At 33.3% G+C, this 26067-nt stretch overlaps 2 protein-coding genes and 1 pseudogene across 2 annotated transcripts; all 3 read left to right on the plus strand.

Moving 5' to 3' along the window:
* The first annotated feature begins 280 nt into the window (after positions 1–280).
* On the plus strand, positions 281–2860 carry LOC114321466 (PR5-like receptor kinase pseudogene; annotated as a pseudogene).
* Positions 2861–5547: 2687 nt separating this feature from the next.
* On the plus strand, positions 5548–8362 carry LOC114296954 (protein FAR1-RELATED SEQUENCE 5-like). Its single transcript, XM_082890490.1, has 2 exons — positions 5548–5598; positions 7697–8362. The coding sequence occupies exons 1-2, from the start codon at positions 5548–5550 to the stop codon at positions 8360–8362; spliced, it is 717 nt and encodes a 238-aa protein (XP_082746616.1).
* Positions 8363–8398: 36 nt separating this feature from the next.
* Positions 8399–9496, plus strand: LOC145800757 (protein FAR1-RELATED SEQUENCE 5-like). The gene has a single exon (XM_082890491.1). The coding sequence runs from the start codon at positions 8399–8401 to the stop codon at positions 9494–9496; it is 1098 nt and encodes a 365-aa protein (XP_082746617.1).
* Positions 9497–26067: the final 16571 nt, after the last annotated feature.

The raw sequence follows: 26067 nt of genomic DNA on the forward strand, positions 1-26067 counted from the left end.
TTAGGCTGACTAAGACTTGAATGATTTTGTGGGTGTATGACATTTTAAGTTGATTTCCCTTTTGGTGTGAGTCATTAATGAATGCAGATATGTGTTATTTGATGTGTCATGTAAGCACGGCTCTATGGACAAAATTTTTTAATTTGCTTCCGTTTGACCCTTTAACTCTGATGAAATACAGTTTAATTGGTTTGAGGCCGCAGGTAATCCCTTGATTATTGGCCGGTTATGACCTTAATCCATAAGGGCAAGTTCGGGTTATGACAGGTGTTTTCGTTGAATGATAGCAAGAAGCAAAATGCTTGTGATCTATTCTCTGTATTGGCTTCTGAGTTCTCAGTTGGATTTCATGTGTCAAAGGAATGCGGTGAGTGTAACCTCACAGGAGGCCATTGTCCTCGATACAACAGCTCCAAGTTCCAATGCATTGAACAGGCTTACTTACCCAAAAAAAGCATTGAGCAGGCAAAACACGGTATTGGAATTTCTCTGCTGCATAAAGCATACTGTTATTTGTGATTTAATCCAAAATCTTCAATCTGTAGAAGTCTGCTCCATATGGATTTTGGTTCATTACCTTGGCGGGTTTTGATTAATTAATTGTTTTCCTATAGTTATAAGCTCAAGCATTTAGAATATGCTTAGTAAATTACTATGAATTGTTGTATGTGCCAAATTCAAGTTGGATTATGCTTATTACTTGCTAGATATCTTGTTTTTTGGGGGTAGGTAAGTGGGTTAGGTATACCAAAAAATATGCTTGATACACCCCTATCGGGGACAAGAAAGATGTTTGAACAAGGCATTAAAACAGAGCATTCAAAACCTAGCACTTAAAAAAAGCTCTCACAGCTTGAGAGCTAGGCCAAAGAAACAAAATACATGCAAAGTTTGAGGGCAATGCCTTCTAATTATTTCATAGAAGGCATACGACTAGATTTCTTGGACGTGGTTAGACAAAATAGCATTCTTCTCTAGCAAGATTAAGATTTCCTATTCTATCAAGGAGCTTCTTTTTGTTATAACCTCTTGAAGATGGGTTCGTCCATGGACCAACAAATGTTTCATTCGAAAGGGTCTGTGGAACCCCTTAAGATGTTAAGATCGACGAAGATCTAGCCCATTTTGACTACCCCATCTTCATCAATTGCTCTCTCTTCATTTGAAACCACCTCTTTTGGATTACCCCATTTTGCATTTGTGTCTATATTGACCCTGTTTGGTATTATTGGGATCTTTATATGTAAGGGATCATTGTGGAGTTTCAAGATTCATGACCTTGGGAGCTTCTGTAAAGTTTTTTGTTTTTTTTTTTTTTTGGGGGGGGGTGTTTAGAGAGAACTGACTCATTATGTTCTTTATTTTCATAGTAAAACACTTTCATGTTCTTTGCCTATGGACGCAGACTTATAGTACTGCGTAAATCTTTTGTATGCTTGTGTGTTTGTTTTGTTTATTACTTCCCAATTTTTTATTCCGTCTTAACAACTTGCCTGAGGTTTTTCTCCTTGGCATTATTTACAGGAATAAAACATGTGATATTGATTCTAGCAACAAGTAATATATCTCTGATCAGTATCTATAAGCATGAATAAATTTAGATGCATCTATATACATCAAATGTTTTTAACTAGTGGTTGCAAAAAGAAGTAGGTTGCAATTGATTTTAGGAACAGGTAATATACGTCATTAGCCAGTATTTATATGCATGAGTATATTTAGATAACTATTTTGTTCGTCTACCACATTAGCTTAATTTTTCTCGTTTTGCAACTCCTTTAGCTGTTGCTGGAATTGGGATTTTATTAATCCTATTGTTCTGCATCACAAGGAAACTAGCACAAAATGATCAATCCACATTCTTTTGGAAGACTAAAACAGAGAAATACCGAAATGTTGAGGCCTTTCTAAAGAATTATGGATCTCTTGTTCCAAAAAGGTACACTTACTCTGATGTCAAGAAAATTACCAACTCCTTCAGAGTTAAACTAGGTCAAGGAGGCTATGGTTGTGCTTTCAAAGGAAATCTAGAAAATGGCTCCCTTGTGGCAGTGAAGGTTTTAAAAGGATTGAAAGACAACGAAGAAGATTTCATTAGTGAGGTTGCAGCCATTAGTAGGACTTCTCATGTTAATATTGTAAATCTCCTGGGTTTTGTTTTGATTGTCACAATAGAACTCTTGCATATGAGCTTATGCCTAATGGATCTCTTGAGAAATTCATATATGATAGGAATTCCTTGACATGTCACCAATTGGGATGGGAAGCATTGTACAAAATTGCAGTTGGCATTGCTCGAGGATTAGAGTACTTACACCGTGGTTGCAACATGCGGATTTTGGATTTTGACATAAAGCCTCACAATATTCTTTTAGATGAGGACTTTTGTCTAGAGATCTCCAATTTTGGCCTTGCTAAACTATGCCTACAGAAATAGAGTATCAGATCACTATTGGGTGCTAGAGGGATTGCCGATTATATTGCCCCAGAAGTATTTTGTAGAAACTTTGGGAGAATTTCACACAATTCAGATGTCTACAGTAATGGAATGATGATTCTAGAAATGGCCGGAGGAAGAAAGAATATTGATGTCAATGTTGATCATACAAGTGGGATATATTTTCCACATTGGATATACAAGCGACTTGAGCTGGATGAAGAACTTCGAGTGCATGGCATTATGGATGATAAGGCAAATGAAAGTGCTAGGAAAATGTTTATAGTTGGCTTGTGGTGCATACAAACTGATCCCTCACACCGGCCATCAATGAACAGGGTAGCAGAGATGCTAGAAGGGAGTCTAGAGTCCTTGCAAAGCCCCCCTAAGCCTTACTGGCATTCTCCCCAAGATCACCAGTAGATTCTTCAACTACACTTATGCCATAACATTGTTCAATTCACAATGCATACTTCTATTGCCAAGGTAATGTGCACTGGTGAAAATTAGGTAAATTGTATCTCTCTTTTACTTGTTTTGACCGTTGTAAGTATTACAATTCAGATTTTGCCTAGGGTTTAAAAACTAGTTACAATCATAGGAAAAAAAAAAAAAAACCTCTATAATATCATGAGCCTCTACAAATAATACTAGTATACTTATTTCATAGTACAATTTAAGTCATGATCTAGAAAATTGTTTAGAACAAAAATAGCATATGTTTTTTCAATTTGATTGCTTCACACAAAGGCATTCAAATTGGGGGACAAGGCTACTTCACTTTAGACCTTAAATTGCTCCAAACAGAGTACACCCTATTTCAAAGGTAAATGTGGAGGTTAATAACAATTTACATGTTTTCCAGAGTCAACAAGATCAGTAAATTGATTGAACTTTGATGAATTTTATTAAATTTGAAAATTTTGAGTCCCCAAAAATTTCAAGTCAAGCCCAGTACCAATGGTTAAGGAAGGGGAATATGGGGACTGCTGCTATGACAATTGCTTTGAGGTTCTTGAGGATATATTTTGAGCCTGTTTTGATTTTTCAAACCGTTCATACTATAGAGTTTGTTGAATATATTATTCATATAAAAAATTAAGTTAATCGGATATCCATAACCCAATTATTGGATTCTAATTATTTTAAAAAAACATTATCGATAGCTATTTATTTATTTATTTATTTTAAAATATGGCCTTTTAATAAAGTTACGAATATCTAATTAACTTGATTTTTTCATTATTGATTTATTCGACAAACTTTATAATATGAACAGTTCAAACTATTGAAATAAGCTCCGAACGATACCCCACGAGCCTTAGGGATTCAGATCTCTCTATCGCATAGTTGTAATGGAATATCTCTATCGCATATCTAATGGGTATCAATGATGGATCCAGGATTCGAACTTGGGAGGCAAAAACATATTTAACTTGTCATTTTTTGAAATTGTCTTACTAATTACTAGTATATGGATTCTTACAATTTTTGATGGGTATAAAAAAAATCATTATACTATTTTGTAGCCATTAGATATGTAACAGAGATGATCAGTTTGGTGCAACTTAAACAAACATAAATAAGTCATAAATTTGTTACACATCCCGGTATGCCAACAAAAGTACACATTGGCAGAACAAAAAATATTGTTTAGGGGCTTTTAATCGAAAATAATTTCAGAAAATTAAATAAATCTAACAAATTTCTTTTTTCATTTTCTCTAAAATTCTGAACTATGAGTTAGAACTCGTATAATTGATTAGATCACCATTTTAAGTCATTTTATTAGTTAACCTAATCATGCAAATGAAAAGTATGCACATCTCTTTGATTTTTAAAATAAAAAATAAAGAAAAATAGATACCATAAACATATGGTTATCGATTTAGTCGAATGACACTAAAGTTTGAATGATTCGGATCACTGAGTTGAACCTAAAATGGGTCAAAAAATTACTAAACTGAACCCTCTAGTCCAATTAGTGAATCGGAGGAAACTTGTCCTTGTGTTGTAATATATATGGCACAATCACATTTGCCCACCGACAACAGCCTCCCCCTACAAATCACCTCTGACCTCCCCCTATTGTTGAAAATCACTTCCAACCATTGATCACTATCTTTAGTGACCACTTTCAACCACTCATTCTCTCTTTGTTTTTTTAGAACAAATTTTTAAAAATGTTGCAATATAGACAAACTTTTCTTACAAATTCATGTGTTATGAAATCATAAAGTTTTGAATGTGAAATGGGATCCAGTTTATTAATTTGATTAGTGCCATATCAATTTATAACAAAAATTTATTTGTATAGCATTACTCATTTTAAAAATAAATGTGGGCATCAAACAAGTTTTTATTTTTATTTTTATTTTTATTTTTTAAATATAAATATAATTATATTTAATATTTTTTGTAAATTAAAAAATTATTAATAAAATATAAATACTATAAAACCAGAGCAATCAAACAAAAGGAAATTACAACACAGTGGTGGTTTCAAAAAATTGTCATAAATTTAGAAAAAAAAAATTATAATTATAATGATTAATATTTACAAATTTTATGATTAATTTGAAATACACAATTAATTGTTATTTTCCCATCAAACAAGCCTAGCTAGTAATTTGGTTTCCGTTTCTGCCCTTTTGTTCTCACTTTTGGAAGGACAACAAAAGAAGTGTGAGCTCGGAGGATATCATGTCTAGAATACAGATCTTCGGTAGCACTTTCCTGTCGCCCTCCCTGTCGCCCTTTTCGAAACGGCGTCGTTTTGGTGAAAACGACGTCGTTTTCACCATTTTTTTTTAATTTTTCCCCAAAATTTGAAATTCCCGCTTGTTTTCTACTCAGCTCTGTGTTTTGTTTTGTTTAGCCCTAAGACAGAGATGGTAGACGAAGAGAGAGAAAGAGAGAGAGAGAGAGAGCTGAGCTGAGAGATGAGACAGATGGTAGAGGGACGCGACGGGTTGGGCGAGGGCGAACGAATGATGGTGGAGGGAGGAGACAACCATTGCGAAGGACAAAGGATGACGGAGGTAGGAGATTGCCATGGCAATGGAGGGAGCATGGCGGAGGGAGGAGACTGCCATGGCGAAGGACGAAACATGGCGGAGGCGCGCGACGCGACGGCGAGGCAAGATTGCGGCCCTGAGGAGGTAAAATAAGTGAATATCTGTAGCTGAAGTTTTTAAGATTATTGTAGCTGATATATACATATATATATATATATATATATTTGAATATCTGCCTGAAATTTTTTATAAATGTTTCTAGAAGTCAAAAAAGATTATAGAAAAATATCAATTATGGGTTTTTCAATTTTTTTTTTTTCATTTTTGGGATGGAATTATAGTGATGGAATTGTTCTAACTGGGTAGTGATGGAATTTTTCATTTTTTCATTTTTGGGATGGAATTAATATCTGTAGCTGAAGTTTTTCAGATTATTGTAGCTGATATATACATATATATATATATATATATATTTGAATATCTGCCTGAAATTTTTTATAAATGTTTCTAGAAGTCAAAAAAGATTATAGAAAAATATCAATTCTGGGTTTTTCAATTTTTTTTTTTTTCATTTTTGGGATGGAATTGTTCTAACTGGGTAGTGATGGAATTTTTCATTTTTTTGATTTTTTCATTTTTGGGATGGAATTATAGTGATGGAATTGTTCTAACTGGGTAGTGATGGAATTTTTCATTTTTTTCATTTTTTCATTTTTGGGATGGAATTATAGATAAATATCAATTTTGGGTTTTTTCATTTCTAGAAGTCATTTTCATTAAAGATTATAGTGATGGAATTGTTCAAAAAGGTATATTCCACTACCAAATATTACAAAAATGTTAACAGAATTCTGTTAATTGAAAAAAATTTTGACCCAGAATTCTGAAAATTAATAGAATTGATCTAACTGTTATGTGTTCAAAAAAAATTTCAGTTAATTTTGCTTGATCCTTTGACTGTATAATGACCTCTTATTGTGCTGAAATGGCACTTTGTTGTTTGAATGTTGTAAGGGCGGTAATCTTTAAATCAATTGTTCCTGACAAATCAGATTAAAGAGATCAGATAGTTAATATAGAATAACAAAGATGTGGCCTTACCACCACAGAAATATACCGAAAGACAGATTCTACTGTTCTTCCCACTTAACAATTTGTATTTTTTATGTGGATGGTTCATGTGCTTGGACTCTTTCAATTGACAAATTCAAGTGAAACACATCTGTCCTTAAGTTGTTGTTTGGAGTTTTCTTTAGTTTATTTATGGTATGTGCAAGCTTTTTAGTGATTCACATGACTGCTTAGCTGCTGTACGGTTAAGATTCCACTGAATTATCACATTTTTTTTTTGTTTTGATCGGCTCCACGGAATTATCACTGTAACAATAAAGATGGAGTATGTTGCTAACTATTCTTGACTTAGCTAAGTATGTCACACAATAACTTAGCTACTTATCTACCTTTGATTGATATTGCTAGTCCGTTGTTACATCACCATATGAATTATGATGGAGTATGTTGCTAACTTTTCTTAACCATAACCCACCTTATATTGGCTAAACCATATAGCATCCCAAAACACACCTTAGGTGCTTGAAATGGCACTTTTTTTTGTTTTTTATTTCGTTTCTGTTTCAAGCATTTGTTTCATTTATTTCATTCACCAAAAACTATCTTGTGCCAGAATTTGCCAGACTTCCTGAGTGTTTAGCCTACTCCTCAAATCTAAGAGTGCTTTATTAAATAAACATCATGATGGAGTACTAATAAAAATCAGATTCTAAATCACATTTTTATATCATGACGATACTGTTTGTTCAAATTTTTTTTTTTCCGATGGATTTAGAAATATGAAAAACATGTAAGGTATTCATTCATTTTGTTGCTGGACATCTTATTCATTTAATTATGTTCCTAAAGTGATATTGACAACTCAATATTACAGGTGTCAGTTAAAAATCATCATAATGTGTGGTTTAACATTCTAACTTCTTTGGTGATAGGGTTTGAGTTTGACAGTTTGTGTTTGTATTTGTTGTAAATCTAAGGTAGGTGCGCTACCATTAAATAATATTATGCTTGAAATTATTCATATCATTCATCTTTCCCACTGGTATATTATATGTATAGGAAAATGTTATATAAATTACTCAGTAGTATTTGTAGGCACACTTCTAAAAAATCCTATCCATCAAATTTTGGGAAGTAGCTTATTTTATTATTGTATGGTACTGAATTGTAGGTAATGGAAGAAAATAATGTTGTTGATGACTTGGGTAGTTGTGGTTGGAAGCCAAAATTGGGCATGCCATTTAACTCTGAACAAGCTGCGTATGACTTTTACAATAACTATGGCGGAAAGGTGGGGTTTAGTATTAGGAAGTCGTATGCACACAAGAACAAACAAACCAAGGAAATAACTTCACGGATTTTTGTATGTTATAAAGAGGGAACTCGGGGTATTGACAAGCGAGATCCACTAGTAAAATTTCCGACACAAGAGGTGCGATGTGGTTGTGGTGCCCGATTGAGTATAAAGTTAGATAGAAATTTAGGGAAATATGTTGCAATTGATTTTGTTGAACATCATAATCATGACCTTGTGTGTCAAGAGTGTGTTCATATGTTGCCATCCCAAAGAAAAATATCTACCACCCAAGCAATTGAAGTAGAATTGGCTTCAGAATCTGGAATTCCTCTTAGGTCTGCTTATGAGCTATTGGGTAGGGAATGTGGTGGAAGAGCATCACTTGGCTTCACCAAATTGGACCAAAAAAATTATTTAAGATCGAAAAGACAAAAAGATTTGGAATATGGAGAAGCGGGTAGTGTGTTGCAATACTTTCGTAAGAAAACGGTGGAAAATCCATCCTTTTATTATGCAGTCCAATTAGATTGTGAAGAGTAGATAACTAATATATTTTGGGCCGATGCTCAAATGATAATGGACTATGCTCAATTTGGTGATGTAGTGACCTTTGACACTACTTACAAAATAAATAACGAGCATAGACCTTTTGGAACCTTTGTTGGATTTAATCATCATCGAGAAACGGTTATATTCGGTGCAGCGTTGATGTATGATGAGACTGCCGAATCATTCACATGGTTGTTTCAGATTTTTTTGGAGGCAATGTCAAAAACAGCTCCAAAAACTATTTTCACAGATCAAGATGCTGCGATGGCTAAGGCCATTCCAATTGTCATGCCTAATACAAACCACCGACTTTGCACATGGCATTTGATGCAAAACGTTGTGAAGCATGTAAGTTGTCTTTTTGGAGATGTGGGGGTGAAGGGTGTGTTTGCAAAATTTATGCATGAAATTGATGATGAAGAAGAATTTAGAATACGATGGGACCAAATGCTTGATAGGTATGATGCACACAACAATCATTGGTTAAAACAAACTTTTGGTGTGAAGGACAAATGGGGATGGCCATATGTTATGAATTCTTGGGCAGCTGGAATGAGTACTACTCAACTAAGTGAATCATTCAATGCCTGTTTGAAGGATTATCTCAATTGTGATCATAACTTGATGGAATTTTTCATGCACTTTGAGAGGGTGCTCTATGACAAGAGGTATAAAGAATTGGAAGCCGAATATAATTTGTCCCAAAAATTGCCAAGGGTTTCCATTCCAACTTTGATGTTAAAGCAAATGGCAGATATTTACACCAAAACAATTTTTGAGGAATTCCAAAACAAGTACGTGCAGTCCATTGAAGCATCCATTGTAGGCACTCTTAATGGTGGTGAGAGTACCATATTCACAATTCGAACGGTGGTAGATGGAAACAAAGATAAGAATGTGATAATGCATAGAGATGGTTTTTTGAGTTGTAGTTGCAAGAAGTTTGAAGTGAAGGGCATAGTGTGTCGACATTGTTTGAAGGTGCTTAGAGAAATATTGAATGCAAAAGACCTTCCTACACAATACATCTTGAAACGATGGACTAAGAAAGCAAGGGCTGAAAGTGTGAAAGATAGCCGTGGGTATGATGTCAAGGCTGATGTCAAACTACATCAAAGCGATTGATATAGGTCATTGATGAATATGTTTAGAGCAATAGCAAGTAGAGCCGCGGAAAGTGAAGAAACTTATCATTTGTCACTTGCAAAAGGTGAAGCATTGAGCGTAATGGTTGAAGAGAAATTAAGTGTGCACAATTGTGGTGAAGTGGAGGTCACTGAATTGAGAAATTCCGCAACTAACACATGCCCACCGAGTGAGGAAGTAGATTGTCCAATCCAAGCTAAGGGACTGAAGAAAAGACAAGCAACTAGTAAGGGAAGAAGGAGGATCAAGGGCGGGATGGAAAAATCTATTGCGAAGAAAAAAAGAATGCAATCTAAGCAGGTAATTAATTTTGTTATGTGTGATAGTTATGTGTTATCAATTTTGTGATATGTGTGTTTGGAAAATCATGAATTAAATAAATTGGTTGTTTGCAGGGTGATGGTTTTTGTACTCTTGAAGGTCAATCTGAGCCTCCTGTCGCCATGGGTAATATTTGTAGTCAGGTAATATTTACTATTCTGTGCAACCTTGTATTAATCTTGCAATATTTATTATTGTGTGCAACTAGTAGCGTGATATTTATTATTTTGTGATGGATGTAGGGTGCTTCTTTTCCTGCTTCTCAAGGTCAATCTGAACCGTCTTCCGCCTTGGGTAGCCATTCAATACAGGTAATTGAACATGCATACACCTTAGGGCAATTGAACCTCATACGGCACCAACATATCTTCAATTGCTTCTTCTTGCAATATTGTCATGTGAATTTCTTTTTTGTTTCGTGCATTGGTTCTATAGGGTGTTACAGTTTAAACTCCGCAAGGTCAATCTCGACCTCCTTTCACCACGGGTAGTAATTTTGTTCAGGTAATATTTCATATTGTCTGTTTTTTCAAAATGAAAATGCATTATTACTTTTTTTCATTTTCACTTATTCTTTTGTTTATGTTGGTTTACTTTAGGGTGTTTATACTCCACAAGGTCAATCTCGACCTCTTTTTGGCATGAGTAGTAATTATGTTGAGGTATTCTTTTCATATTGTATGTTTTTTAAAATGAAAATGCGTTATTACTTTTTTTGTTTTTCACTTATTCTTTTGTTTATGTTGGTTTACTTTAGGGTGTTTCTATCCACAAGGTCAATCTCGACCTCTTTTTGGCATGAGTAGTAATTATGTTGAAGTATTCTTTTCATATTGTATGTTTTTTAAAATGAAAATGTGTTATTACTTTTTTTGTTTTTCACTTATTCTTTTGTTTATGTTGGTTTACTTTAGGGTGTTTCTACTCCACAAGGTCAATCTCGACCTCTTTTTGGCATGAGTAGTAATTATGTTGAAGTATTCTTTTCATATTGTATGTTTTTTAAAATGAAAATGCGTTATTACTTTTTTTGTTTTTCACTTATTCTTTTGTTTATGTTGGTTTACTTTAGAGTGTTTCTACTCCACAAGGTCAATCTCGACCTCTTTTTGGCATGAGTAGTAATTATGTTGAGGTATTCTTTTCATATTGTATGTTTTTTAAAATGAAAATGCATTATTACTTTTTTTTTAATTTCACTTATTCTTTATGTTGGTTTGCTTTAGGGTCATGGTCGTGCATTTTATAATTCTCAATCCCAATCTAGACCTGAATCCCAATCTCAACCTCCCTTTGAAATGGGTCGTACATATGATGTGAGTTGTAATTGCTTGCATACTTTACATTCAAATGGTAGTATAGATTGTATAAATATTTTAATAAATGTATCACTGTTGCAGGGAAATAACGCGCCCCAGTCAATGCTGCCTCATTCAATGCCTTTAGTATAACCCACTCAACCATCGTTTCAGGAGTTGCTTCGAGGTACAGGTGCAGTCCAACTGTCGCAAGCCTCATATAGTCCTTAGAAGGCTTGCACCAAACAATGATGTTATTATATTGGTGTATTTTTTTTATGTTTGGTGGGATTTGGATATTTTTGATGGACATATTTTTTTATTTTTTTTATTTATTTTTATTTTTTTTTATGTTTGCTGGGATTTGGATATTTTGGATGGACATATTTTTATGTATTTTTAATGTTTCGTGGGATTTGGATGTTTTTGATGGACATATTTTTTTTATGTAAATTTAATGTTTCGCGGGATTTGGACATTTTTCATGGACATCTTCTTCTGTATATTTAGTGTTTCCGAACAATGTTCTTTTTGTGTATGCACATATAAAGTTGTTATTATGGTTGTCATCTACAATTCTTTGTGGCACAGGTTCAATTCAAGTGGCACAGGTTCAATTCTTTGTTGTTTCTACAACCACGCTTTGCCTTCATTTCCTATATGTTTGCTTGTCTCAGCATGGAGAAATGTTTAGGAGTTGATTTTGTTGACTCAGGGTGAGGTGATACAGGATGTTCGAGTGATCATATAACTTGTTATTTGGAAAGCTTGCTTTGAGATGCCTCTTTCAGGATTACTTTGAAGAAGCTAGGCATTTTACTTTCTTTATCATGCTAAAACCCATGGAAGAATTGCATTACAGTGCCCTGTGTAAAGGACTGATCAACCATCAATGAACATTATATTAATTTTGTGTTCACATAACATCAGATTCACTTTCTTTTCATAACATGAATCTTCATACATCATATACATAACACCCAATTTCATTAATTAACACAATTGACATAGCATAGTAACTTTAACTTCATTAATTAAACAAGTTCTACAAGTACTGGTTTACATTAAGTAGAAATACAAGTTCACTTGAGCAGCACCACTAGCATGGTAAAACCAACCATCACTATGGTTGTGAGCATCATGAATTTGATCGCTTCAAGTCGTTCTCGTTGGTTTGCGTCCAGTCGTTCCAGGATATTCACAAGTTCATTGTTTCTCGCAAAATCATAATCGTATCCGCTCTTTTGGATATTTGATCCACTCCCAGTAGAAGCCACTCCCCACACAAAGTAGTCACAATCCTTATTTGCGCACTTGAAATACATCTTCCCTGGATTTTTCTCTGATTCTGATATGTACACTCCTGCTTTTTTCCCACATTTGCATCTTTTATTTTCAAAGAATCCAGCATCATTGTTTGAACTGGTTGACATGTCAATCCTAATTACAAGTAAACACAAAAGTCAATTTCAAATACAACACAGATCTAACCAAACTTTCCATGGACATGCATGCATGACATTTTCTTTCTGACTTCAAGTGTAGATAACTAACTTGTGTATTCACAAACAAAAGATTTCCTTGGTTTGGTTATATGCATTCTAACAAAAACCAAAATTGCTTAGCAAGTAAATACTGTTTAATCATGCATGACGATAGTAGTTGAACGCAACTAAATACTATTTTAATAAACAACAAAAAAGACTGAATTATAATTTTCGTAATTGATTAACAAAACAAAATAAGAAATAATTATACATATTTCAACTATCTATTTGTACTATGGAGAATGAACACCCATTTTTTAAGGGTTTCTTTTTCTTATTTTATTTTGTTTGACCATCTTTTAACTATTATATTAACATTGGGTAAAGTTCATAAATTCATGTTCATGCCTAATGGGCTACTTAAGCAAGTCTAAGCAGTGGTTGGAACTTGAAGCTATGTATAAGGGTTGTTGACATTGGTCTCCTGAGGTCTATTCTTCATTTGAATAGTAGTAGTCTCTTCCCTTTTGCCTCATTATCTGTTTTGTTTATTTTAGTGAAATGACAAATTCATTTTTATAATATCTTTATAAACATATAATATAATAATAATAGTAATATGCTCTCTTCTTGAATGAATTAGTGAGTCTGCCGCCTATCCAAACAAACAAATTTATAATAATAATAATAATAGCAATATTGATCTGTTCTGTTAATGGGCAACAGTGGTGAAGGCATTCCTGATTTGTTGTTATTGCTAACTTTTCATACATAAATTCTATACATACTGTGTCAATCACATTTTAAAAAAAAAACAGATATTTCCTAACCAGTGTCCCTTCCCTTCCTTCTTGACCCCACAGTCACATACACAACCCTGCTTTATAAAGCAGTTTCATTCCAAATTTATTTACTAATCCAAACCCTTTAGCATACATCTAGTGGCTCTTCAATGGCTAAGCTTGGTGGGTGCTCTATGGCTTCAATCCATTAATGGAACAAACTCTAACTTTCCTGCTTAGGTATAACTATCATCTACCACACTACACCATTTGCAACAACAAGCAACATATATATATATATATATATATGTATATTTTTATTGTTTTCTTGTTTTGTGAAACAGAATTGTTATTGCTGCTACTGACACTCAATACAGTTCCATGGATGAACCAAAACTCAGCAAAAAAATGAAGAAGGGAAGATAGTGTTAAGAATAGAATGAAAAAAATGAAGAAGGGAAGAGAGAAAAAAATGCCTTGTTAAGAATAGACTTTCATGGGCAAAGGCCAGATGTATATGCCTAAACATACAAAGGTTTACACTATAATTACCAAAACAAAAAGTAATTACACATTTCTATTTTCTAATTTTAAATAAAGTTGCATAAAAAGATAATATTGGAAGAGAAATTTATTGTTAGAAAAATGTTCTACAACAGATTCTCTTCACAAAAATTTACTAACAATTCAAAAAATCTGGAAAAATCTGGAATGAAGCATCAAAAAATCTAGAATAGACTTCGAGAAATTCAAACAACATTTCTCATCACAATGTTATACTAGCACAACAACAAAAAACAATTGAAAGCCTTCAAAAGAATCTATCCAAAACAAGAAAAATCTGGAATGTTTTCCAGTGGACACTATTGTGCAAACAAACAAAAGAATCTATCCATATATAAAGTTGAATTCAACAAAACAAGTATAACAACTTTATTTCAAACTTCTACCTTCAAAACAATCAAGATGAGAGACAGTGAGGGAATTCCAAACACAGAAACCACAAAATTCCTTTAATAGATTGACTAATGTCTCAGATTACTAATGTCTCTAGGCTCTTCATATATCTTATAAAACGAGTTCAGATCTTCGGTAGCCTAAAGTCAACATACACAAAATGCCCAAATCAAGCAAATCTTGATTTGTTCTTATTCTTTGCATGAATCACAGAAGGGAAGAGAGTCAAACCAAATCTGTGTTCGTCCCAAGCCTCTCTGTCTTCGTCTCTCACCCTCGCTCCTCACCTCTCTGTCTTTGTCGCCTCGCCTCTCCCGATCGATTCGCCCTCTTCGCCTGTTCAGCTCTGCTTCGTCTCAGAGGGGCTAGGGCACAACCAAACCAAAGGGGCATGTGTCATAAGAGGGAATTTCAAATTTTGGGGAAAAATTAAAAAAAAAAAAATGGTGAAAACGACGTCGTTTTCACCAAAACGACGCCGTTTCGAAAGGGCGACAGGGAGGGCGACAGGAAAGTGCTACCGAAGATCTGTATTCATCATGTCTAACCTTCAATATTTTTTCTTTCTTTTATTTAGTGCTTTCAAACAAAGGACACAGGACAAAGGACAAAGGACAATGATTAGGGTTTGTGCTTTTCTCCACAGTCCATCCAATCACAATGCAAGACAATGAACTAAGCTTAATTAAAAGAAGAAAATAACGGTCTTATTTGGTTTGTGTTTCTCAAAAAATTTTAGTAAAAATTATCTACAAATAAGTTTTTAAAAGTAATCAAAACCAAACAAATTTTCTCAAATTTTTTTTTTCCAAAACTTGTTTAGTTTACAAGTTTTCCAAACAAATCTCTCTCTCATACACATCAAATCAATCACTTTTTTCAAAACTCTCTCTCAAAATAATTTTTCAAAACATCTTTTGAAAAAAAATCAAGCCAAACAAATTTTCGTATTTTTTATTTCAAAACATGTTTCTCAAATACAAACCAAACAAGCCCAACATCTTCGGGCACAATTCTCCACCTAAAATAAATTTTGTTTCCCGCCCCAATTTTTGAGTTGTTTTGCAAGTAGGCTTAACGCTCCCCCAAGTCAAAATATTTTGGATAAATTACAATCAGTGTGTTTAGTTTGAATTTTCTGGATTAAATTTTTTAAAAATTGAATTTTTTGATTTTCTTATTTTTTTTATTTTTAGTGAATATTTTAAAAATTTTAAATTTTAAATTTTTTTTTTACTTTTTTAGATGCACCTTACTTAGATGTATCTAAAAAGTAAAAAATTTGTGAAAAAATATTTTAAAAAATTAATAAATACATAAAAATACAAAAAAATGTGCTGAATTCTTGTTTTTTTTTTTTTTATTTATATTTTTGGTATTTAGTAAATTTTTAAAAGATTTTTCTTACAATTTTTTTACTTTTTAGGTGTATTTATGTTAGGCGTGTCTAAAAAGTAAAAAATTGCTTAAAATATTTAAAAAATTCAGTAAAAACAAAAAAACACGAAAAATAAGAAAGTAAAATTTTCTGAAAAGTGTTTTTAAAAAAATGGAACCAAGCAAGCTGAATAATTTCTTGAGATTTGTAAAAAATATAGTAAATTTCACTATTTTTTTATAATTATAATGAACTTCCTTAAATTTTAATTCACGTAATATTTAGTCATATTTTCATCAATAATTCGGTGATTATACGTATGGAAAAATGATATTGTCATTTCTTTTACATTAAAATATATATTTTTGTTTTCTTAATCCTTGTGTTTTCACACTATTTGCATTAGTTTCAATCGCCTCTTTAGACTTACTAGAAATAAAATTAATAAAGTTATATAAAAATTGCAAGATTTACTGTAATTTTTTAAATTTCGAGAAAGATCAATGTAATTTACCCAAATATTTTTGTATAACAAAAAATATTTATCATCTTACTATTTTATTTTATTTATTGTGTATATTATTACAATAAAAATTATATATATATGTAAGACTTATTATGTTTTAAAAATAATAAAATTAATTATGTCACATTAAAAATTACGCAAAGTATGAAGCGTTTGAATGAAATATTTAGTGATATTCCAACTCATTGCATTGGAAAGTGCTTATGGAATATGTTTTATTTCATGGTTGCCCCACATAGGGGACCAAGACCAAAAAAACAAAACAAAATAAATTAAAAAGCCTTATTATATGAAAAATTGTGTGACAACTTAAATAATGATATATCTAATCAACCAATGCCAACTTGTCTATTTTTATCCTTAGACTGAATGATTAAACCTTTACCTTTTAGAAGAAAAGAGAAGTAGAACTTGCCAATAATGCAGAGCAAAAGTTAAACACTCAATTATCATTTTCTAATCACAAAAGTACTACAAATGATCCTACATTTCATTTCTTTTGTCTCCTCTCATGCATGATGGGCCCTTCAAACACTTAATCAACTTTTTCTAGTTTTCCCTGTTTTTTTTTTTTTTTGCGCGCTAGATGTTAGTTTAGTTTTGGTGTCAAAAACCATCCCTAAAGTCCTGAATAAAATAAAAATAATCAAAAAATGATAATAAGCTAATGAACAATAGTAATAAAATTTGGCATTTAAGCAATATCAAACAAGAATTTAAAGTGTCTTATTAAATACTAATTCATTTGGCTGAAACTTAAAAACTAAGAATGTATCAAACAAATTAATTTTTTTAGTATCCACATTTTTTAATCAATATTCTAGCTTTTTAGCTAACTCTTAAAGAAAGTCTAACTAGGGTTTGGCAAATGACTTTTTAGTATTTTTTTTAAAGAATTTTTATAAAATTTTATCAATTTTTTTCATAGATTTTATTGACAGAACAATTCTAAAAATTTTAAAACTAGAGTTAAATTTTTAGAAAAAGGTCATTTTTCTTGTCTTTTTTTTATTATTTATTTAGCAAAGCTTATTGAACTATTTACATAGTTTTTAGAATCTTCTAGTAACCTTAACAAAAAAAATTTGAAAATTCATTAATGGCAAAAATTTAAAAGAAAAATGGTACTAAACTATTATTTCAAAAAATTATGGAGTATGATCGCATCTCAATATTTTCTCAAGTCGAAATGAACTATCTAGATCTAAGGATGAGTCCCATGCAATCATGATATTGGACGAGAATTTATCTGATAATCCAACTTATCAAATGGTTATATATTTATATTATAACAAATGAACACACAATCAGTTTATCTAAAATGTATAATACAAAAAAAAAAAATCATTTCAAATAAATTTTATAAAAGATATAAGTCGGACATATAGATTAATTTTGAGTAAATTATGCTTTGTCCCCTTTATGTTTAGTCATTTTCTTATTTTAGCTTTTGAAATAATTTTTTCTCCACTTTGACCCTTAATGTTTCAATTTTTTTCTCAAATTTAATCCTAAAACTAATTTCTATTCAAAACTAGACAAAAAAATGTCACATTCCCCCACATGACATAAAACTAGATCAACATGTTATTTTTTGTCTAATTTTGAACATAATTAGCTTTCGAAGTAAATTAGAAAAAACTTGAAATATTAAGAGCCAAAGTAGGAAAACAAATAAAATAAAAAACCTCTAGGGGTTAAAGTGAAAAAAAAGCCAAACATAACCCATGCTAGGCACGGAAAACATGTCCATTACCTATAAATGAAATATATAATTCATAGTGATGCATAAAAAGGATAAATTGTAATTCACCAACCAAAACACGAAGGGGATGATAATCAGAAGCGAGCTCACCACAACAGATGTCACTCCTACCACTACCACTACCACTACCACTACCATTACCACTACCACTACCACAACTCTTCACTTGCATCACCATCTTTGCTGTTACCATAACTGTCGCTTCAACCACCACCATCAAATCACCACAAATACCATCACTACATCCACTACATCCATTACACCACCTCTCCACTATCACCATAACCATTATCCCTCCACATCGTACACTACTACCACTGTCACTATCATCATTAGCACCATAACCACCACTACTATTGTCATTGTTGCCTGTGCCACCTCAACCTCACCATCATTACAATATATTCATATTGAAAGAGAAAATTAATACTAATAAATTTCAAATTTCATCTTATTTTAATTTCAACATTAATTTTTCAATTCAATTAGTACAATATTTAATTTTTAATTTTATCAAACACAAGTAACTTCCAGGATAGAATATTCAGAGGGAGTAGAAAAAGGTTCAAGTTTTCATTGTCACCAATAGCATCACACATTTATGTAGGTAGTTTCCAATTTATACAAAATATTAAGCTTGGGATGTGCCTAAAATTTGTGTGCGATAGAGATTGACTGATGTGTTGTAGAGTCTATATGTAGGATAGGGCTGTAAACGCGTCGAGTCAAGCCAAACATTAGTATGTTTGAGTTTATTTATTAAGATTTTAACGAATTTAAGTTCGACTCAATAAAAATTTAATGAATTGAGCTCGAGGTATTCACATGTCATAACGAGCCAAGGAAATTATAAATTTATACTAACACATGAGACTAAAATTACAATCGATACTTTGATTATACAATCATATATACGATATCTATAAACATACTAGAAAAAAGTCAATATCTTATCAAAATAATAATGTCTACCACCACTATTAGATAAATGTATTATCTATAGTTAGCTATTATTTATATTTATATTATTTAAATATATAAATAACATATTTATCCTATTTTTTGTACATATTTTTACATTATTTAATACATAAATAATATATTTATCCTATTATTTAAATAAATGTTAAACCAACTCAACTAACGAAACGAGTTTTAGTATCTTTGGCTTACAAGCTAACCTTTTGATTTATTACGAAAAAACGAGTAGAAAAAGATAAAGAGGTGGTGTGACTCAAATAAGCCAATAAGTTGGCTTATAAGCTGGTTCTCAAAAAAGATCTAAGATTTTAACGAGTTCGACCTCAAACGTAATAAAAATTTAACAAACTATGTTTGAATGAGTGTTTACTAAACCGAATTCAAGTCTGTTCACGAACATTTCTGTTTATTTGCAGCTCTAATGTAGAATAAATCCGAAATTCTCATTTATATTTTTAAGTAGTTTTCTAAATAAAATTTTTGTAGTTGTGTTTGAAGTATTACTACACAAAATAAGTGGTTCCCCACATTGAAATAATTTTTTTGGTGAGAGTGAGGGAGTTTGAAAGGGTCAATGAATTTACATATATTCAGTCATTCAACAAAGACAGTGGAAGGAGAGCCGGAAGAGTCAATGGCTGAACGTCATTATTAGTGTGAAACTTCGTTGGAGTCTTTGGCGGGCCGACCATTCCACCACTCAACAAAAATTAGGCCACTTGTCTCTACTTTCACCACATTCTTCTCTGTCTCTCTCTCTCTCCCCTTTAACAGTATTTCCAAGTCAATTGCCGTGTCAAGAAACCAAGCCAACATGATCAACATCGGGAAAATTCTATGGTACTAAACTAGATGCTTAACAAACATTATACAAAGACTCTTGATTGGTTTTCTTATTACCTGCTAAATTGTGAATCTACAATGGTTGTTCCCCCCTCCATTTTGGCTTTCTTTGTCCTCTTTCACCTACTGTTTCTTCACTCTGCTGGAGAAGACAACACCTCCTTCCAAAACTGTCCACAGTCCTTCCAGTGTGGAAAACTTGGGCAGATCAACTTCCCTTACTCCAACACCAGTTATCCCCATTGTGGGTTATGCACTGTAGATTGCAGGGAAAAAGTTCCAAAACTCAATTTCAATGTGGATATTATTTGGTATGAACTTCATGGCAAGCTTTCTAATGATGATGATCATATCCTAAATGTTACTGACAAAAATCTTGAAAGCCTCGTGAAATCCATAAGTTACGACATTTGCAGTTTCTACTTGAACTGGGCTCTTCCTACTACACCTTCTGTTTCTTTTACAGCCTCCCCCATTCTCACCTTGTTCAAATGCCCCACCGGCAACCGTTCACTTGACCAGCGGATTGAGAAATTCTTTAGCCGTAATCATAATTACAGTTATTACAATGGCTGCTCAGGCTACAGAGTTTACTATAAATACCCCGATGATCCTAATCAATCTCTTCTTATAAATGAGAGAATTCTGCAAAGCTGTGTACATTTTCAACTGCCGGGGCTTTCGTTGAACGATAGCAGGAAGGGAAATGTCAGTGATCTGTTCTCTGTACTGGCTTCTGAGTTTGTAGGAACAAACTTCTGTGTAAATAAAATAAATTGAAACTAATTCAAACAAAATAAATAAATAACATACCGAATTTATTTATCGAACCGAATTTAAAAATAAAAGACCAAGTCGAGTGTGTGACACTATGTCCTTAAGACAGATTTGCCCCGCTACGGTGCTTACGGTTGAGTGGCGTCTATCTCTCAGGATACAATGATCTTCACAAATTTGTAAAAACACTTCAAACAAATTTGTTCGGCGAACCAAACCAGTGTTCTATAATCTCTTTAATTTATTCTAAATCTAATATGAAGAATATATGCTCTAGAAGAGAATTGGACAGCAAAAGGTATTTTTTGCAGACTGATTTTTCGGACCATTTGGACTGCTGAAAATTGATTGTATTTATAGGCGAACATTTGACCCGAACAGGCATCAAATAGAAGTGGAAAGGTACACAATAACTTGAACAGGTGCAACCACTATTGACCGTTGCTAAGACCAAATTTTCAAATCATTTGAAAAAAAAAATGATCCGTTGGTTGTAACAGTTTCAAAATTGTTGGAATGCTATATTTAAACTATTTGAATAGTTAAACAATAAAGCCAAAGGTGGAAGTTATAAAACTGTTTGGAATGAATGTATTAAACTATTTGAATAGTTTAATCTATTTTAGGAAATCACTTTAGGAAACCAAAAATAAAATTATATTTAAATTAAATTCCCATAATAATTTTTATTGAAAAAATTCAAATGAATTTTGTCTAAAAAATTAATGTTAAACCTGAAAACGACGTCAACTTTCCATTCACTCATAAATGGTTTTGACATTCCGTCTTCACCATGTGACTTGTCACACGGCAAGGAACATGCCACCTCTTCGGATCCATCCCAAAAGACGTTTGAGGCCCACTTAATTTTGGCCTTAAAGTTGGCCCAAAATAAGCCATATAAAACACCATTTTTTTCCAACAATCCTCTACATGAATGGAATTTGACGGAGAGAAAATGCAACAACATGATCTAATTACAGAGAGTACAGAAATTGGAAATATTTTACAAATGATAGGTAACTTTTGGCTTTGAACCTTCCCTTATGAGACACTATCGGATTTACTAGCTAACCAGAGAACATGATGTCTTGAACTGTTCAGCCGTTTGTGTAAACCAAGACAATAAAACTCACATAGTATATCTCCAGACGTAGTTTAGATCTCACTATTGTGTTCATTTTGGCCCTGAACAACCTGGTCTTTCATGAGTGCTCTAAAGACTTGTAGCCCTGCACAAATCTCATAGAACCGGCCCAGTTCACACTCACATAGGTGATTCTTATGAAGAGTATCCTGCCATACTCCACTAGGTTTACCTAGATATAAGAATCATTAAAATTTTACTTAACCTAAAACGCTGCAGACATCACTATTTCATCATAGAAATAGGTAGGAGTTAGACTCCCCAGTGATCCTTCTAAGTCATTCACAACTCAGTTGTCCCTTTGAATCTAGATCTTGGGATCTCCAGTCAACTAGGTTGGGTTGCCGTTGTGGCAACTCTTATTTAATAGGCTTTAGTCCCATTCCTCTTGATGAATTCTCAACTAACTCTCTTGCTAATCCTTTGGTTAGTGGATCCGCTATGTTGTCTTTAGACTTAACATATTCTATGGAAATAATTCCATTAGAGAGTAGTTGTCTCACGGTGTTATGTCGACGACAAATGTGCCGTGACTTACCGTTATACATATGATTCTGTGCTCTACCAATTGCGGATTGACTATGATAATGTATGCATATAGCAGGCACCGGTTTTGGCCAAATTGGAATATCTTCAAGGAAGTGGCGAAACCATTCTGCCTCTTCCCCTACTTTGTCTAAGGCTATGAATTCTGATTCCATAGTAGACCTAGCAATGCAAGTCTGTTTGGAAGATTTTCAAGATACAGCCGCCCCACCAAGAGTAAAGACATACCCACTGGTGGACTTTGAGTCTCTAGTATTCGATATCCAATTTGCATCACAGTATCCTTCAAGTATTGCTGGATATCTAGTATAATGAAGCCCAATGTTACGAGTAAATCAGAGATATCTAAGAACCCTTATAATTGCTTTCCAATGTTCTACTCCCGGATTACTCGTATATCTACTTGATTTACTTACTGCATAAGTTATATCCGGGGGAGTGCAGTTCATCAAGTACATTAAGTTTCCAATAATTTGGGCATACTCTAATTAAGAAATACTTTTATGTACATTCTTAGAAAGATACAAATTAACATCTACAGGTGTTCTAGCAAGATGATCATCATCTTTGCTGAATTTGTCAAGTATTTTCTCAATGTAATAAGATTGTGACAAAGCATATCCTTCTGATGTTTTGGTAATTTTCATACCAAGAATTACATCAGCAATGCCCATGTCCTTCATGTCAAAATGTTTATTCAACATTTTCTTGGTAGTTTGAATCATGTCATTATTACTACTTATGATGAGCATATCATCCACATAAAGACATACAATGACATAACCTTTGTCCGTGTTCTTAATGTAAACACATTTGTCACACTCATTAATTTTAAATCCATTTGATATCATTGCCTTGTCAAACTTCTCATGCAATTGCTTTGGCCCTTGTTTTAAACCATATAAAGATTTAACCAATTTACACATTTTCTTTTCTTTTCCTGGAACAGAAAAACCTTCTAGTTGTTCCATGTAAATTTCTTCATTTAACTCACAATTTAAGAAAGCAGTTTTTACATCCATTTGATGAATTTCTAAATTGTATAAAGATGGAATGGCAATTAACATTCTAATGGATGTTATTCTAGCAACCGGTGAGTAAGTGTCAAAGTAATCAAGACCTTCTTTTTGTCTAAAACCTTTGACTACAAGTCTTGCTTTGTATTTGTCAATTGATTCATCTGCTTTCAATTTTCTTTTGAAAATCCACTTGTACCCAATAGGTTTACAACCTGGTGGCAAATCTACCAATTCTCAAGTGTGATTTTGCAAGATGGATTCAACTTCACTATTGATAGCTTCTTTCTATAAAGGAGCTTCAGGACTAGACATAGCCACTTTAAAAGTTAAACTCTCATTTTCTAACAAATATGTTAGAAAATTTGGACCAAAAGATTTTGAGGTTCTAGCACATTTACTACGCCTAGGTTCCTCTTCCTCATTTTGATCTAACTCTTGTTCTTGATCATGTTTTTGATCATTACTAGTAATAGCATCAAAAGATCTTTTATTGTTACTAGTTTCCTGTCCAGTCTTATTTGGAAATACATGTTCAAAGAATGATACATTCCGAGACTCAATAATAGTATTTACATGCATTTCGGAATGTTCTGATTTATGAATCAAAAACCGATATGCACTACTATTCTTGGCATAACCAATGAAAATGCAATCAATGGTCTTAGGACCTATATTAGTTTTTTTTAGGACTAGGAATAGCCACTTTAGCCAAACACCCCCACACTTTTAAGTATTTGCAGGATGGTACTCTTCCATGCCACAATTCATAAGGTGTTTGATTCACTTTCTTTCGGGATATTTTATTAAGTATATAATTAGCAAAAAGTATTGCTTCCCCCCACAAGTTCTGAGGTAATCCAGAACTTATTAACATGGCATTCATCATTTCTTTTAAAGTCCTATTTTTCCTTTCAGCAATTCCATTTTGCTGAGGTGAGTAAGGAGCAGTAGTTTGATGAATTATTCCATGTTCTTTACAAAACTCACCAAAAGGTGATTCATATTCACCACTTCTATCACTTCTAAGTTTCTTGATTTTCTTACCAAGTTGATTTTCAACTTCATTCTTATATTGAATGAAAGTTTCCAAAGCTTCATCCTTGGTTCGAATTAAATAAACATAACTATATCTAGTATAGTCATCTATAAAAGTGATAAAATACTTTTTCCCACCTCTAGATTGAATTGATTTAAAATCACAAATGTCACTATGAATTAATTCTAGTGGTTCCGTACTTCTTTCAATTGAATGAAAAGGAGTTTTTGATAATTTTGTCTCAACACAAATTTCACATTTATGATTTGAATCAATTGCAAATTTAGGTAAACATTCCATATTAATTAATCTACGCAAAGATCCATAATTAACATGTCCTAGTCTACCATGCCATAAATTTGAAGACTCAAGCAAGTAAGAAGAAGATGTATTATTATTAATAACTGAGGGTACAACGGTCATTACATTTCACTTGAAAAGGCCATCAGACATGTAACATTTTCCTACATACATCCCATTCTTAGTAAGTACAAATTTATCACTCTCAAATACTAGCCTAAACTCATTCTTACTCAACAAAGATCCGGAAACAAGATTGTTGCGAATGTCCGGTACATGCAGCACATTGTTGAGAGTGAGTTCCTTTCCAGATGTCATCTTGAGTACAATCTTTCCTTGTCCTCCAACTTTGGAAGTTGAGGAGTTGCCCATAAAAAGTTGTTCACCATTGTCTACTGAAGAATAAGATGTGAACATCTTTTTATCCGCATAAATATGGCGAGTAGCACCAGTGTCCACCCACCATTCTTTAGGATTTTCGACAAGATTTGCCTCGGAAACAACTGCAGAAAGATTGATGTCATCTACACCATTGGAAATCTTGTCCACTTCGGTCATATGGGTTTTATAGCGATCCCGGATTTACCCTTGTTGTACAGTGATCCGGACATGTGTCCGTGGATGTTAGTAGTTGGTTATTATTTTGTTTACATCCTTTTTACTTCGTAGTTGAGTTATGGGATGTGTTGGGCAGGTTTGTTACAGGTTGGTTGAGTTTAGAAACCAAAACTAGTTGCCCAGATTTTGACCTGTCCGCTCGAGCGGGGGATTTGGCGCTCGAGCGGGAATTGCATCCATCCAGTATTTTCTGTGCAGTGTTGCACGCTCGAGCGTGTGATTGGCCGCTCGAGCGGAGTTGTGTGAGTGACGCTCGAGCGGGGAGTTGGAAGCTCGAGCGGAGACCTGGTTCTGTAAAAGTTCTGGGAGTGTGTATCCGCCGCTCGAGCGGGATTGTTGACGCTCGAGCGGGAGTCTGTGAGTGACGCTCGAGCGGGTCGACTGGGTTTAAGTTCCGTGTTTTGACTTTTCAAATCACTTTTTCACTTTCTCTTCTCTCTCCTACTTTTCCAAAAACACCATTGTTGAGCCTCTCACTCTAGAACTCTACATTCTCTCTAGGTTTTGATCTAGTAGGAGTGATTTGCTCACCTTTGCCTTTACAAAAAAGTTGTTGATCGTCGAGGGCTACATTTTAATCTGAAAATTTCGGGATTTGGAGCACGTTGGGTTTTGTCATCTTCTCCCTTGGAGCTCCGGATTTAAGGTAGGGATATCCTACTCCTCTCTATGGATTTTGTCTTTAAATTTTGGTATTTTGAGATGTTGGGGTTGGTTTGGTAATTTTGTGAGAGTTTGGGGCTTTTGTGTTATTTCACAAAGGTTGGGG

The sequence above is a fragment of the Camellia sinensis genome, chromosome 10 (genome assembly GCF_055761805.1).
Source record: "Camellia sinensis isolate YWXY chromosome 10, ASM5576180v1, whole genome shotgun sequence".
Lineage (NCBI taxonomy): Eukaryota > Viridiplantae > Streptophyta > Magnoliopsida > Ericales > Theaceae > Camellia > Camellia sinensis.

What these genes read in the sequence shown, in the direction of transcription:
- LOC114296954 (XM_082890490.1), top strand. Translation starts at nt 5,548, where the DNA reads ATGGCGGAGGCGCGCGACGCGACGGCGAGGCAAGATTGCGGCCCTGAG. An exon ending in AAGATTGCGGCCCTGAGGAG is followed by an intron (nt 5,599 to 7,696) that starts GTAAAATAAGTG and finishes ACTGAATTGTAG; the next exon opens with GTAATGGAAGAAAATAATGT.
- LOC145800757 (XM_082890491.1), top strand. Translation starts at nt 8,399, where the DNA reads ATGGACTATGCTCAATTTGGTGATGTAGTGACCTTTGACACTACTTAC.